The sequence below is a fragment of the Coenobita brevimanus genome, chromosome 31 (assembly GCF_032717465.1).
Source record: "Coenobita brevimanus isolate Jiangsu-jjx chromosome 31, ASM3271746v2, whole genome shotgun sequence".
NCBI classification, from domain to species: domain Eukaryota; kingdom Metazoa; phylum Arthropoda; class Malacostraca; order Decapoda; family Coenobitidae; genus Coenobita; species Coenobita brevimanus.
The window spans coordinates 29356325-29373616 of record NC_136984.1 but is presented as its reverse complement, the minus strand read 5'-3'; the positions used below and the strand labels follow the sequence as shown (position 1 = coordinate 29373616).

Below are 17292 nucleotides of genomic sequence, written 5' to 3'. Positions count from 1 at the left end.
TATAACAGAGTGAGTTTCAGTGCACTGTTGCAAAGGTCAAACTACTCAAAATCGTTGAGCTTTAGCCTTCCTTTGATGCTGTGTTCCAGGCTCGTCTGTCAGGAAACTCCTGCAAGACATATAACAGAGTGAGTTTCATTGCACTGTTGCAAAGGTCAAACTACTCAAAATCGTTGAGCTTTAGCCTTCCTTTGATGCTGTGTTCCAGGCTCGTCCCTGTACAGCATCCAGCAGTAATCCATGAGCATACTTTCATTCCAGAAGCCTTGATAGCGATGCTCCATTGCACTGATGTCTTGATGGAAGCGTTCTCCCTGTTCGTCAGAGACGGCTACCAGGTTCTGCTCGAAAACTTCAGGGTGCGAATGTAGAAAATGAACTTTCAGCGACATCTAACACCCCATAACAGCAAATGAATTGAGAAGTCTCTCAGCACCATCTTCATAATCCAGTGACCGCTTGTTTCCCAGGATATTTTCACATATCCACTTAAATGTGGTCCAGGCAGCCAGTTCCACACCGGCCAGGTAGGTGCTGAAGTTGTGGTCTCTCAGAAGTTCCTTTATCTGTGGGCCAGTGAATATTCTTTCTTTCAGCTTAGCTTGAGTGATGCCTGGGAATTTGCTTGCAACATATCTGAATGCTTCAGTGTTTCTTCTTCCCAGTGTCTTCACGAACTGCTTCATTAAGCTGAGCTTTATATGAATAAGAGGAAGAAGAATGTCACCGGGAGCAACCAGGGGCTCATTCGCAATGTTTGAAGTTCCTGGCTCGTATGTTTGTCCAGGTGGCCATGTTGACTGCATGTAGCTCTTGGAAGTTGCACGGCTATCCCAGAGGCATAAGTAACAACAGTGTTTTGTGAAGCCTGATTGCAGTCCCATCAGCAAACCAATCACTTTAAAGTCTCCACACAACTTCCATTTGTATTCTTCATATTTTATGGCATCTAAAAGGGCCGCAGTGTTTTCATAGCACTCCTTGATGTGCACTGGATGTCCTAAAGGCACAGAAGGTTTCATATTCCCATTGTGCAGCAATACCGCCTTCAGGCTTTTCTTCAATGAATAAATGCCACTGAGAAGGATCTTGCCCCTGTGAAAGGCAGCGGAACAATCCATCAATGTCACTGCAAAACACAGTGGTCCATCCACAGAAAAATATGATGAAATCATCTTCATTTTGTTTTCTGAAGTATGTTACTCAAACATCTTTCTTGGGCAGACATTTTTCTTTCAAACGAGATTCCAGAAGTTCAGCCTTGTCCTTCGGTAGTCCCAGATCTCAAACTAAGTCATTCAACTCTCCTTGTGAGAACTGTTCAGGTGTGTCTTCATTGTCGGCTAAAAACTCTGCATCCTCAGCTGCTTCATCTGACTCAGTTTGGGCTACATCTTTGTCCTCGTTGACACTACTGGCGATACCATCTTCTGGTGGTATTGGAATAGGAAGATTTTCGTCGTTGTGCGGCCCTGGTCTTATAGCGGATTCTAAACTGGGGTAAGCAATCTTGTGCTTAACAGAAAACCCGGATATGTTGACCTTGCAGAAGTAACAATCTGCAACATGATCTTTCGGCTCCATCCATATCATAGGAACGGCGAATGACATTGCCGTTTTTCTCATATTCAGCCAGTGTCTTAGTCCATTCAAGCAATCTGTACAAATTACATGTGGTGCCCATTTTCTGTCTTGATCTACAAGAGCACAGCCAAAGTACAGATGATAGACCTTCTTGATATCGTTCGTGATGTTGCGTCGCTGTCCCTTGGGGGTGTACGAACCACAGACACAGCAGAAACAGTCAGGGCTGTTGCATTGCCTTGACATTTCAATTGATTCAGTAAACAACAACAGCTGCAAAAAAGCATAAACAGTGTTAAGAACAGGATTATGTGTGAATATTATTAGATACGGTTTCAACATGAAGGTTCATCACTCATCATAAAAACTAGACATGGTAGGAAAAAAAAAAAACAGATGGGATTTTTGGAATCAGCACGTAAAACTGTATCAAGAGCACTGCAAAACTTTCATGATGATTTTTTACTGTTGACCGGTGTTTATCAGAGATGCTCGATGGTTGTACCATGTCAGTAGTGTCATGGTCTTCCTCAGGTGTATTGGCTGTAATGAGAAAGTCACAACGTGGTGTTTGTGGTGGTGTGGTGGCTCCACTGCTTATTACTGTGGTGGGGTGAGTGGTGATGCTCTTGTTCAGTGCACCGCTCCCACACACCTCGCCCGTCCCAGCGTCAAGCTGTGAGGAAGGTGCAGGGTCAGGGTAGGGGTATTCACATAGCACTTTATCCCAGTACCCAAATCGTGCACTTACACTGTCAAGAAGCAATCTAAACCCCGTCATTAGCTTTCTTGTCTCATTCATGTCTGCAGTACGAAACTTCTTCATCTCCTTCATCTCAGCATCAGTTTCTTGTCTCATGTCACGTAGAGTATGTGTGACTGTTGTCAGTGGCTGCACTTGTGCCTCTCGTTCACTTTTCATATTGCTTATTTCAGCTTTGAGTTCACACTTACAGGACTCGAGCTGCTCCTCCTGTGCTGCCCTTTCAGCCTTCATGGTGTATAACTCAATTTTGAGGGATGTAACCTGATATGTTAGCACTGCCCAGAGGTGTGAGTGGAATATTTATAGTATCTTGACATACCAAGGATGGATGGGCATCATTTGGCATCTCATGCATCAGATCAAGTATTATAGAGATATTATCCTTCTTATTCCTGAAGTATTTCTTCCTGATGTGGGAGTCTGGCATGTCTGATAGAAGGTGTCCCTGGTGACACTGACATCATCTTCGTTGTAGAACTCACTTACATGCGAGGTATCCTAGGATATCATTGTGTACAGCAGCAGAGGCATGCTGCTGTGTGGTGGCTATATTAGTGGGTAACATACTGGCACAAACTTGAAGGCAGAGGCGCACTACACCATTCAAACACGGGGACTGCGTCACCTCAGTGACCGGCCTAGGTAGAGGGCTGCCTAGGTCAGAATTGTTCCAACCCTGTCACCATAGCATCCACCCACTTACACCACCTAGTTTTCTGGTGACAGTCACTGTTTTCTTGTAAGGTACTGGGATGACATTGCTTCTCAAGTGATCACTGACTGTTCATAGACACCCATTGTGCCCCATTTAATGGAAATGGTTTGTTATAGTCGACAGAACATCCATGTCTGGATATTGCGTTGGTACCCCCAGTTGGCTGGCCATTCTGGACCCAGCCGGATAATACGTCACTACCCTGAGCTAGCCATCTCGACTCTCAGTCCTAAAAACTATCTATCTATTGCCAGATGCCTTAATCCTGTAAGGGGTGGCCACAAACAAATCACCTCCATGTCGCCCTGTCCCCTGCCATTTCACTGCCCTGCTCCCAGCTCACACTCTCTCATATACCACTCCACTCCATCCCTCCATCTCATCCTCAACCTCCCTCACCATTTCACTGCCCTGCTTCCAGCTCACACCCCCCTCTGTCATATACCTCTCCACTCCATCCCTCCTAAAACTTCCTTTTGACTTTCCTTTAATATTACCCATGAGTAAAAGATTAAATTTAAGCATAACATACAACAGTCTTGATACAGTACATATAGTGCAGTAATGTAGTACATGTGGTTTGGCCATGTGCAGAGGATGGAGAGTGAGAGACTGATGAGGAGTGTATGTGAGTGAGGTGGAGGGGGGCAGAGGGAGGGGGAGGCCAAGGATGAGATGGATGGATGGAGTGGAGAGGATATAGAGTGAGAGATTGACGAGCAGAGTGTATGTGAGTGAGGTGGAGGGGGGGAGAGGGAGGGGGAGGCCAAGGATGAGATGGAGGGATGGAGTGGAGAGCATGGAGAGTGAGAGACTGATGAGGGGAGTGTATGTGAGTGAGGTGGTGGGGGGCAGAGGGAGGGGGAGGCCAAGGATGAGATGGAGGGATGAAGTGGAGAGGATGGAGAGTGAAAGACTGACAAGGAGAGTGTATGTGAGTGAGGTGGAGGGGGGCAAAGGGAGGGGGAGGCCAAGGATGAGATGCAGGGATGGAGTGGAGAGGATGGAGAGTGAAAGACTGATGAGGAGAGTGTATGTGAGTGAGGTGGAGGGGGGCTAAGGAAGGGGGAGGCCAAGGATGAGATGGAGGGATGGAGTGGAGATGGTATATGTGATGAGTTGAATTTTGTGGTGATAGATAATTGAGTTTACTGTAATTATGATGATGATGATGATGGTGGTAGTAATTAAAATGCCAGCTGTGGCAGCTCAGGCTGCCACCACACCCCCAGGAGGAGGACACGGAGGGCTAGACAGCGTGTGGAACGCACCCGGGCAATATGGTCATAAGTTCACCCAGGCCGTGCGCCCCTATTCCCCGGAACTCGCCCGCCGCCACCACCTTAGTCAAAGTACACTACCTCCCGGGCGAGCTGACCACTGACAGGATCAGGGTGGAACTGGCCTAACAGTTCAGAGCAGCACCCCAGCGATGGCCGGTAGCCGCGCATTACCTGAGACGGCCTTTAGCCGCTCCTCTCATGCAAGTCGCCCTCCTTGCAGGACTTCGGTGATGGCCGGTAGCCGCACTTCGCCTGTGTTCCTGTCAGGGAGTCGGGTCCCGGCGACGGCCTGTAGCCTCGCTGACAGCGTAGGGACGGCCCATGCCACCCTCCGTCTGTCGCCTAACCCAGCGACGGCCTGTAGGCGCACCGGGGAGAGTCGCCAAAGTCTCTTGCCCTCTGTGACTCCACGAGACGGTGAGCTGTGCTCAGTCCTGCCCTCCAGCAGGAGCACAGACCACCCTCCTGTCCACCCAGACTGAGGCAACCTCCAGGAGGAGGACTACTGAGGACTGGTGGGTAGGTCCCTTATTGTCCCTGGGGTTGTTCTCCCTCCGTCCGGAGGAAGAGGGTTTCCACCTGACGGACTCTGGCAGGGGACGCCGCCGCAGCCCAGCCCTGATGGCGGCGCCTCCAGCAGAAGACTGCAGCCAACGCCCTTCTGAGGACGTCCCCCAGACCCCCTGGTGGGCCCTCTGCCCACTCCGGCGAAGGCGACACCCGTCCTCCACCCGGTACCTGAGTGAGCACCTCCAACGCCTGTTTGGCCATAGTCCCAAGGGCCAGACTCCAGTCCCCAGGCCTTATAGTGAGGGGCCCTTCGCCACACACAACCCGAGCCCCAACCGAAAGAGGACGCCCCTGAGAGTGGTCCTGTGGCCGTGGGACGAGGGGACTCCCAAAGTGCCTCCGCCTACCCCAGGCCGAGAGTTGTGAGCCCTGGACCCCCCCCCCCCGTGAAACGAAATGGACCTAAAGACAGTGAAATATCAGTGGACAGTGAGGCCGGCACTCGAAGCACGAAAATGAGGGTGACGTACACTAAGTATAGAGTGAGGCCAAGTGAGAGTATAAAAGAGTGAGAGTAACAGAACAGGCGCCTCAGTGATATTGAGTTATAAGTGTACAGGGAGGCCAAGGGAGAGTATAAAAGAGTAACAGAACAGGCACCTCAGTGATACTGAGTTATAAGTGTACAGGGAGGCCAAGGGAGAGTATAAAAGAGTAACAGAACAGGCGCCTCAGTGATATTGAGTTATAAGTGTACAGGGAGGCCAAGGGAGAGTATAAAAGAGTAACAGAACAGGCACCTCAGTGATATCGAGTTATAAGTGTACAGGGAGGCCAAGGGAGAGTATAAAAGAGTGAGAGTAACAGAACAGGCACCCAGTGATATTGAGTTGTAAGTGTACAGGGAGGCCAAGGGAGAGTATAAAAGAGTAACAGAACAGGCACCTCAGTGATATCGAGTTATAAGTGTACAGGGAGGCCAAGGGAGAGTATAAAAAAAAGGGAGAATACAAGAACCTCAGTGATATCAAGCAGTGAAGGGACGAGCAGTGACACATCACCCCCTGTAACAGCGCCTGTAACATAGTGTCTCGATCCCCCCCCCCCTCTTCCCATGTAGGGTTAGTAACCCCCCCCCCCATATGCAATGTAAAACTTAGTGCCAGAACAGTGTACGCCTGACGGACGTGCCTCCTCACCACGGACAGTGTAGTAGTGCTTTGCTCTCCTGAACCAGACTTAGACCCCTGTATATCTAGTATCCTGTGTGATACTGTACCCACTAATGCCAGCCTGTGTATTGATTTTGGCCTATGAGATTGTGTAAGATTGTCTACCTGTTCCACAGCAGTTGAATTGGTCAATATACGTGTAAGGTTGTTGGCCTGTGTTTTTATGCCCTGGCCCTCTCTTGTTTGTCTAAGCTCCGGTCTAGAAAGGCAACCCAGCTGCACTCTAGGCATTGTAGGGACGGGAAGCTGCCCCGTAAACCCCTGGCCTATCTGTCTGTATGAATGGTGGTGATGATGATGATGATGATTATAGTAGTAGGAGTGAATAGTGAATGCTGATGATGATTATAGTAGTAGTAATGAATAATGATGATGATTATAGTACAGTACCCTCGCGTCCAACATGCTTTTGTCCAGCATGATTCGTGTCCAGCACGGAGAGCAAAAAATTAGTACGATTTGATACAATTTAAGCACTGTAAGACGGGTGCGTAAGCATAACACGGACGGAGCTACAAGCAGTTGGCGAAATCCGCAGAGTTCGCCTCTAGCACGATCACCTCTGGTCCAACACGGTCATACTGGACATTTCCGTGACGCTGAGAGCCAGTCAAAACTTCCGATCAAGTACCCTCCCTCGCCTGCTATTGTGACGTGATCGTGATCTCGCCCAATGAAAAACGCTACTGCTCTCACGTGATGTTTTGTTCAAATTTCTCCCTCCACAACGCCACTCAGTCGCATAATTCGCATTGGATGGTGCTTTTTTCTTGCTACATTTTCTGCCCTTGCTACTGCATTTTACTCAGCTCATGATGCCTAGGAAGCCTTCTGAGAACCCCAAGAAGTGGCGGCAACTCCCTCAGGCCACCAAGCTAGAATTCATCAAGAGGCAGAAGAAAGGGGAAAGGAATTTCAAAGGATTTATGAGGGAGGTTGAGGAGGAGCAGCAGCCATTACCCACTAATGACACCAGCAGCCATCCTCTGGGGACCCAGTAGGACTATCTGCAGCCTCGGATACCACCTTCCATTCCCAACAAGCCCACCAACACTATCCTAAAAGGTTAGTTTTCATTCATAGTACAGTACCATTTATTATAATTACAGCAGTACTAATATATGTATAGGTATATGGTAGGTATATAGGGTGACTTTTTCTAGGATTGCTGACATAATTCATTTTTCCCCATAAGCTCTGTTGTTTGTCCAACACGTTTTTGGTCCAACACGGGACCCGTGCATGACAATATTACCGTGTTGGATGCGAGGGTATTGTAGTAGTAATGAATAATAATGATGATGATGATTATAGTAGTAGTAACATATAATCATAATAATAATAATAATTCTTTTAGGCCGATGAAGCATATCACATAGGTCCGGCACCCTCGCAAGAATCGTATCTCCGCGGCGAGAAAATCCTGCAGGTGGCGCGGGCAGCTGGTGCTCAGGCGGTGCACCCCGGATATGGCTTCTTGTCGGAGAATGTGGAATTTGCCGAGATGTGTGCCCAAGAGGGGGTTATATTTGTTGGCCCCCCAGCCCCGGCCATACGTGATATGGGGATAAAGAGGTATTATTATTATTATTATTAGTATTATTTATATTATTATTATTATTATTATTAGTATTATTTATATTATTATTATTATTATTATTATTATTAACGGCCATGCCACATTGAGTACACCGCTTCCCATCCGATCAGCGAAGTTAAGCAACGTTGGGTCTGGTTAGTACTTGGATGGGTGACCGCCTAGGAACACCAGATGCTGTTGGCATCCCTACGTGTCAAGTGGGGTTGGTGGAGGATTAGTGCCCCTCCCTGTAAAACAATTAACTCTAAGCCCTTGGCCACCCCATTTGGGATACATGGCATCTGGCAATGGATGGATGGATGGATTATTTATATTATTATTATTATTATTATTTTATTGTTAGTGTTGTTATTTGTTAGTGTTATTGTTAGTGTTTTATTATTATTATTATTATTATTATTATTACTATTATTACTGCTATTATTATTATTATTACTATTATTATTATTATTATTATTATTATTAGTGTTTATTGTTGGTTTTATTATTGTTATTATTATTGTTTTTCTTCTTATTAATATTATTTGTTTTTTTTTGCAGTATTATTATTATTATTATTATTACTATTGTTGTTACTATTATTATTATTACTGTTGTTACTATTATTATTATTACTATTCTTCTTCTTCTTCTGCTTCTTCTTCTTCTTATTTTTGATGGGCCTCCAGCCTCCACCATACGTGATATGGGGATAAAGAGGTGGGGGTATTGGTGGTGTTTGTTAGTGTTAGTGTTTTTATTACAGTATTATTATTTTTATTATTATTGTTGTTATTATTGTTGTTAATATTATTGTTATTATTATTATTAGTGTTATTTTGCATTATTATTATTATTATTATTATTATTATCATCATTATTATTATTAGTGATTTTATTGCATTATTATTATTATTATTATTATTATTGCCTTTGTCCATCCATCCATCATCCAATCCTACATTGCCCCGGGGCTAGGCAAGTTGGTCCTGACATTTAAGATGAGAGTGACCAGCCTCACTCATCCCTGAGTGGCATTACATAAGCAATCAACCCCAGCCACCCCTTGGATATAAATCTTCACCAGCTCAATCCGATTGGAGCGCAATAATTACCCACTAAACCACCAGGCGAAATAATTTGGTTTTATGGTTACCACCCAGCGTAGTAATTGGTTTCCTGGTGCACAGGAAACCATTTGGCTTGTCACTCAGTGTAAAGTCACCCACAGACAGAAGGAGGAGGAATGAATGAAGGAAAGAAAGAAGGAAGAGGGAGTGTAAAGTTGCATTAGTACAGTATTATTATTATTGTTATTATTATGCATATAGGGATTGCTTAGTCAGGAACGCTAAAGTGGTGTGTGGTGTGGCAAGAGTAACAACAAAGAAGAAGGGTACGACATGGTGGGATGAGGAGGTTAAGAGAGCAGTGGAGGAAGAAAGGAAGAAGTGGCTAAAGTGGTTACAGGACAGGGGATCAGTTGAAATAAGAACTGAATATGTTGAGAGCAAGAAGCACATAAAGAGACTAGTGAAGAGGAAAAAGAAGGAGGTAAATGAGGATCTTGGAAGAAAAATGAATGCAAACTACTCTGAAAAAGGAAGTTATTCTGGAAAGAGGTGCGGAAATGTAGAAGTGAAAGCGGAAAGAAATGGGATGGTGTGAAGGATGCAGGTGGTAGATTATTAACTCATGGAGATGAAGTAAGGACCATATGGAAAGAATACTTTGAAAGCCTGATGAATTGGGATAGAGAGAGCAGAGCAGTTGTAAACATGATTGGTTTTGGGAGTGTGCAGAGAAGGAATGCATTGCCAGGAGACGTGACACTCGCACAGGTGAAGAGCGCTGTGAGACGACTGAAAAATGGGAAAGCAGCTGGGGTTGTTGCAGAGATGCTTAAGTGTAGTGGAGAGAGTGGAATGAAGTGCATGTTGGAGATATGTAAGAAGGCATGGATGAGTGAAACTGTGCCTGCAGAGTGGAAAAAGACTGATTGTACCCCTGTACAAAAATAGTGCAAGAATTATCGTGGCATAAGCTTACTGAGTGTGATAGGGAAGGTATATGGAAGAATTATTATAGAGAAAGTAAGAGAGATATCAGAAGTCCTATGGTGGTACCATTCTTAAGTGGCGGTTTGGGTGGGGCACGAACCTCTGTACAGTGTTGCCACGTTTTCCATACCCGCGATGCCTCTCTCTCTTTCTCTCTCTCCTGGGGGGAGATGTGCGTCACCCTTGGGAATTTTGTTTCTTTTATGAGTGACATAAACTTGTGCTTTCATTTCTTTATTTTGTTTTTGATATATCTAATTATATTTAAAAATATTATTGTTTTACATATGGCGCCATATGACCTCACTATTGTGGCGCCATGATTTGTTTTCATTCAATCACTCTCTCCCTCCTTCGTTCCCTCCCTTCCTCCATCTCTCACTCAGCTGCACTCAACACTGCCCCTGGTCTGCCTTCTCCCCCCGGTCTGCCTTCTCCCCCCCCCCCCTCTCTCTCTCTCTTTCTCGTCTGTGGTATTTTAGGATACATTTTGGTTATTTTCTTTTACGTTATAATGTACATATTGTAAATTTGACTTTATATCCACACCACCCAGGATGTAGTAGTCTTGGCGTGTCATTTTTTAAGGTGTCCCTAAACAGGCCTAGGATAGAGGAAGCTCTGGCCAGGTGGGACTGGGTGTGTGTGAGTGTTGCCGCTCACGAGGGTTTAATGTATATATATTTTTTTACTAAGAAACTGGCATATTTTTGCTTATATTCCTGCACATTATCTTATTATCATAATTGTGACATTATTATCAACCCCAGAAATACGGTAACAGCCAATAAAAGTGACTACTTTTTTTTAAGCAACACTGTAAAATATTTATGCCACGTTTCTGTATTGCCGTATAAATATTTTACGCATAATAAGTTTACTGTTCTTTCATATATTATAATACACTCACAATATATTCTTAGATGTTTATCTTATTGTGATGCCAATTACATATATCAGAGCTGTTTACATAGCGGGTATGGAACACGTGGCAACACTGTACAGAGGTTCGTGCCCCACCCAAACCGCCACTTAAGAATGGTACCACCATAGTGAGTTATGAATAGGGTGGCTTTAGGAGTGGCAGAGGATGTGTGGACCAAATATTTGCAGTGAGACAGATAGCAGAGAAGGCTTGTGAGAAGGACCATAAGGTGTTTATGGCATTCATGGATCTGGAAAAAGCATATGACAAAGTGGACAGAGAAGGATTGTGGAAAGTTTTGTGCATGTACGGTGTAGAGGGTAAGCTGCTAGGTGCTGTCAAGAGTTTTTATGATGGTAGTGAAGCATTTGTCAGGGTTAATGGGCATCTAAGTGAATGGTTCACGATCAGTGTGGGCATGCAACAAGGTTGTGTGATGTCCCCATGGTTGTTCAATGTATATATGGATGGGGCGATGAGAGAAGTGAAAACACGAGTAATGGAGAGAGGGATGGCATTGGTAATGAATGATGATGGATGGAATATCTCAAATTTGTTGTATGCTTATGATGCAGTACTGCTTGCAAGTACCGGACAAGAACTCGGTAGGCTAGTGCAGAGTTTTGCTGACGTCTGTAAGCATCGTTCCTTGAGAGTAAATGTAGAAAAGAGTAAAGTGATGGTTATTGAGAGAGAAGGTGACTCCCAGTGCAATGTAACAGTGAATGGAAAGAGACTGGAATTGGTGAGAGAGTTCAAATACCTGGGTACAGTGATAGAAAAGAGAGGAAAATGTGCAAAAAAAGTTGAAAGTAGATTGACACAAGGAAGAAAAGTAGCTGGTGCAATGAAGGCCTTGATAAGAAACAGAGGCATGAGTGTTGCAGCTGCACAAGGTTTACATGAAGGTGTGTTAGTGCCAACTTTAACATATGAATGTGAGACGATGGTGTGGCATGAAAATGAAAAGTCAAGAGTAAGAGCAGTGAAGATGGGACTGCTGAGGAATGTATGTGGAGTACAGATGGTGGATAGGATACGAAATAATGTGATTCGTGAAAGATGCGGAGTGAGGAAGTCGGTGGACACCAGAATTGAAGAGAGTGTACTGAGATGGTATGGGCATGTGGAGAGAATGGATAACAATAGAGTGGTGAAGAAGGTATATCTGAGCGAATTCGAAGGAGGGAGGAGACGAGGTAGGCCAAGGAGAAGGTGGAGAGATATGGCGGATGAATGTGTGAGGAAGAGAGGTTTGGAAGTCGGTGAGGCTAGGGAACTGACAGGAGATCGAGCTGGCTGTATGAATTTTGTTAGGAGACGTGCACGATCAGGGATTCTTGGCACCCCTTTTTAACTTGAAAGCATCTGGATTGACTCTGTTGGATACGATTATGTGAAGCTACAGAACATGGTGAATGTTTTTGGCGGATCCGATAGAGCCAGGATTCCGGGGGCTTGAATGATGAGTGAATGGAAGCGTGGCCCATTGGACTGGGCAATTTTGGGCTGTCTGGACATTGCTACTCCTCACCCTGCCCTAGGGTGGGAAAGGGGGTCCGGATGATGATGATGATGATTAGTGTCCTTATTGCAGTATTGTTTGGGGGTATTGTTATTATTGTTATTAGTATTATAGATAGATAGACTTGGATATTATAGAGTGAGAAGTTTATTATTATTGTTATTTTATTATTATTATTATTATTGTTGTTGTTGTTGTTGTTGTTGTTCTTGTTCTTGTTCTTGTTGTTGTGGGGTGTGGAAGTGTGTGTATGTGTATGTATGTGTGTGTTTGTATGTGTGTATGTACCGGTATATGTATATATGTATGTATGTACAGTATGTTGGTATTATGTATGTATGTATGTGTGTATGCTTGTATGTATGCCTGTACAAGTGTGTGCTTAAGCTGTATTGTACTTAATCTGTACACCATTACAGTACATCAAAGAGAATCATGTTTATGTGTATGCATGTGTGTGTATGTGTGTGTATATATACTGTATGTATGTATGTATGTATATATGTATGTGTGGTTTTAAGCTGTGTGTGTGTGTGTGTGTGTGTTTGTGTACTGGTATCTATGTATGTATGTAGGTACATTGGTAGGTATGTATATATATGTCTATCTATCTATCTATTGCCAGATGCCTCAATCCCATTTGGGGTGGCCACAAACAAATCGCCTCCAAGTCACCCTGTCCCCCGCCATTTCACTGCCCTGCTCCTAACTCACACTCCCCTCTCTCATATACCTCTCCACCCCATCCCTCCATCTCATCCTCGGCCTCCCCCTCCCTCTTCCCCCCTCCACCTCACTCACATACACTCTCTTCGTCAGTATGTATATATATATATATATATATATATATATATATATATATATATATGAGGCGTCTAGAACCAAAGGGGCATCGGCGCCAAAATGTACTTTTGAGTTATGACGCTTTAAAGTTGTGTTTATGGCAACGTCATAACCAGAAGGCAATAAACAAACCTTTTATACATCAAAATGATCATCAGCGCCTATGCTCTACATGTAAAGCCAAAAAAACAAAACAATAATAACTGTAACCACAAAATAAGCAGTAAACTAAACCCCCAATTTATAAGTGGGCATAATGACATATTGTAGGGATTTAAAAACATAGCAGAAAAAACATCAATGAATGTATTAATGTACAAAACTTTATTAACTGAAGATTCCAGTTCACTTAATATTAATAAACAAATAATTATTACTGTAATTTCATGTTTTTGACAACAAAAACTGAAATCAATGCAGTTATTATTTTTCCTCTACCATAATAGATTGAAATAACACTAAAAAAAAAAAGTAGTGTAGTGCTTAAGTAAATTGAGAAGGGGTAGTGGGGGGTTAAACGGTGGGGTCGTCATCTAGGAGATTGACATCCAGCTCTGCCTCCTCGGTGCCACGCCCCCTCCCGCTGTCTCTCCTCACCACTCTCTTTTCCTCTTCCTTTCTACCTTTTTCCACTTCTCCACACACTTCTGACACTTACAAGAGGTTATAGGCACCACCTCCTCACTGTAACTATGTGATGAACTCATCTTGTCACCACCCCCCCTTCAACCCCAATAACAACAGCTCATCTTGTCACCAATAATCCACGATAAATGGGGTAAAAATCCAATACATAATAATTATACACCTCAGTGAACACGGGAGGGAAGCCTCAACAGCACACCGGGCGGGCCACACGCTTGCTGATTGGCTGCTCTGGGGGAGTGGCAGAGAGTGAGAATGCTGATTGGTTTGGGCTGTGTGGCTTAGATGCCTGCCTGCTCTGATTTGTTAGCCCGGCAGCATGAACAAACCCACGTGACTTTGAGCCCCTCTATCACTGTCCAGAAGGCCGAATCTTGTACGGCAACCAGTGCTATCACTGAGAAGAGGGTTAAGCCTGTTGTCTCCCCTACCTAACTCAAAACCAGTATATTGGTGGGGATGCCCCTTTGGTTCTAGACGCCTCATATACAGTAATCACTCCAATATCCGACGTAATAGAGCCATAGGTAGGTCCGGATATTGGTTCTGTCCGGATATTGGGCCCCAGCTTATGGACTTGTACTTATGGACCCTAACTCAGAGAAACACCTATACAACTCCCTCTGGACATGCATAGCACCTATTTAAGACCCAAATCACACCAATAAGGCACATAAATGACTGAAATAAATGCAAAAGAAACATAAAATGAGGGTTTAGAAGTAGGTTCATACAATAATAAACATTCTGGTGACTGGCTCCTGTACAGGTACTTATGGACCCTAACCTAGCCAAACTCAGAAAAACACCTTCCTACTGCACATGCATAGCTCCTAACACCCTATTCACACCAATAAAGGACATTAAAGAGTGAAATGAGTTAAGTATAGTATGGAAAAAAGTACAGTTTGAAACATTCTTATGTCCGGATAGTGGGGATGTTCGGATATTGGGCGTCCGGATATTAGAGTGATTACTGTATATATATATATATATATATATATATATATATACACACAGTACCCTCGCGTCCAACACGCGTTAGTCCAGCACGATTCAGGTCCAGCATGGAGAGCAAATAATTAGTATTATTTAATACGATTTAATTACTGCAACACGAGTGTGTTAGCATAACACGCACAGAGCTCCGAGAAGTGGGCGAAATCCGCAGAGTTCAACTCTAGCACGATCACCCCCGGTCCAACACAGTCATACTGGACATTCCCATGATGATGATAGCCAATGAAAACTTCTGATCAAGTAGCCTTCCCCGCCCGCTATCGTGACATGATCATGATGCTGCCCAATTAAAAACGTTTCTGGTGTCACATGATGTTTTGTTTAAATTTCTCCCGCCACAGCGCCACTCAGTCGCATAATTGCATTGGAAGGTGCTTTTTTCTTGCTGCATTTTCTGCCCTTGTTACTGCATTTTACCCTGCTCACGATGCCTAGGAAGCCTTCTGAGAACCCCAAGAAGTGTCGGCACCTCCCTCAGGCCACCAGGCTAGAAAGCATCAAGAGGAAGAAGAAAGGGGAGAGGAAAGTTGACATTGCCAAGGCCTACGACATGAATGAAGCCAACGTGAGGACCATAAAAAACCAAGACAAGATCCTGGCAGCCGAAGGCTATCACACGGCACTTCATACCAGGTTTGCCGAGGACACGATGGTAAATCGGAACGGTAACGTGATAAAATTGCCGACGATACCACGGGCATTTGGAATTCTGGATGGATTCCTGCCGAGGATATGACGGGCAAAACAGTGTGACCAAAACCCAGGCGACTCGACAGAGAATGTATCGTACTACAGCATTGAACATTTAGCCTGACACTGAATACATATTAATATTTTAGAATAAATATCAAGCGTTTTGAAACCCTTCTCATCGGCGTGCGCACCAGTTTATAAACAAAGTTGCTTCTCCTTATTCTCTACCGAGTCAGCGACAGCGATCACTTTCCACAGTCACGAGACGGGGCTCTGGCAACAGTGTGAGAAGCATGCTGTTTGCCGAGGATTACAGAGTGCTAGGACAGGCAGAAGCAGGACCTTCCATGGCTGTGGACGAAGATAGTGATTCTGAGTGTGATTTCGAAGGATTTATGAGGGAGGTTGAGGAGGAGCAACAGCCATTATCCTCTAGTGACGCCAGCAGCCATCCTCCGGGGACCCAGTAGGACTACCTACAGCCTTGAATACCACCTTCCATCCCCAGCAAGCCCACCAACACTATCCTAAAAGGTTAGTTATCATTCATAGCACAGTACCATTTATTATAATTACAATAGTACCAGTATATGTATAGGTACATGGTAGGTATTTAGGGTGACTTTTCCTAGGGTTGCTGACATAATTCATTTTTCCCCATAAGCTCTGTTGTTAGTCCAACACGTTTTTGGTCCAACACGTGACCCATGCATGACAATATTACCGTGTTGGACGCGAGGGTACTGTGTGTATATATATATATATATATATATATATATATGTATGTATGTATGAATGTATATATGTGTGTGTATGTATGTATGTATATATGTATGAATGTATATATGTGTGTGTATGTATTTATGTATATATGTATGAATGTATATATATGTGTGTGTATGTATGTATGTATATATGAGTGTGTGTACTCAATGTGTACACCATTACAGTACATCGAAGCAGATCATGGCAGATGCCAATGTGCCAATAGTGTGTGTGTGTGTGTATGTATATATGTATGTATATACAGTATGAGTGTGTGTACTTAACGTGTACGCCATTACAGTGCATCGAAGCACATCATGGCGGATGCCAATGTGCCAGTAGTGTGTGTGTGTGTGTGTGTGTATGTATGTATATATATATGAGTGTGTGTACTTAACGTGTACACCATTACAGTACATCGAAGCAGATCATGTCGGATGCCAATGTGCCAATCGTGGGTGGGTACCATGGCGACGACCAGAGCAATGAAAGGCTGCGGCAGGAGGCTGACAAGATTGGGTTTCCAGTGATGATCAAGGCAGTGAGGGGCGGTGGCGGCAAGGTGAGAAAATAAAGCTATCTCTCACCCACTCCCTCACACACACACACACACACACACACACACACACACACACACACACACACACACACACAGATCGCCGACAGAGACGGACCTCTTCCAGGATCGTGGGGAAATAATCGCTGAATCTGTGATGAATGGAAGCTCAACCTATTTGTGATTGTGTTAATGAGTGTGTGAGTGGTGGTCCTGTCGGACAGTAGTAAAAAAAAAAAAAATGTGGTTTCGGTCATAAAAGGGACAAGCTATAGTGAAAACAGAGTCTCCATATGGTTGAATCATGGCAGAAACGGACGGTACATTGTTTACGATCAGTGAGAAAGAATTTGAGGGCTTCTGTGAAGAGGATGTGGGAAATAGAAGTATTAAATTGAACCAGACAAGACTAGCAGGTGTAGAGAAAACAGTGGAGAGGAATGACCAGGAGATAAAAAAGGTATGGGCAGTAATTAAAGTGTTACAGGAACGGACCATAGAGCAGAAAAATGAGATCAAAAGTTTACGGAATACACTGGAAAAAATTTGTACATGCAGTGACCAACAAGAAAGAGAAGTTACTGAATTAAA

The 17292-nt window shown here is 44.1% G+C and overlaps 1 protein-coding gene and 1 non-coding gene across 2 annotated transcripts in view; both read left to right on the top strand.

Moving 5' to 3' along the window:
- Mccc1 (Methylcrotonoyl-CoA carboxylase 1) overlaps positions 1 to 17292 on the top strand; it is a 90422-nt gene that overhangs the window by 15152 nt on the left and 57978 nt on the right. Inside the window, exons 3-4 of the mRNA XM_080269104.1 lie at positions 7448 to 7665; positions 16560 to 16707. Coding sequence (XP_080125230.1) covers positions 7448 to 7665; positions 16560 to 16707 — 366 coding nt within the window. The remainder of the gene's footprint in view (positions 1 to 7447; positions 7666 to 16559; positions 16708 to 17292) is intronic.
- On the top strand, positions 7755 to 7873 carry LOC145395554 (5S ribosomal RNA). The gene has a single exon (XR_013896630.1). It is a non-coding gene; the product is annotated as a 5S ribosomal RNA (ribosomal RNA).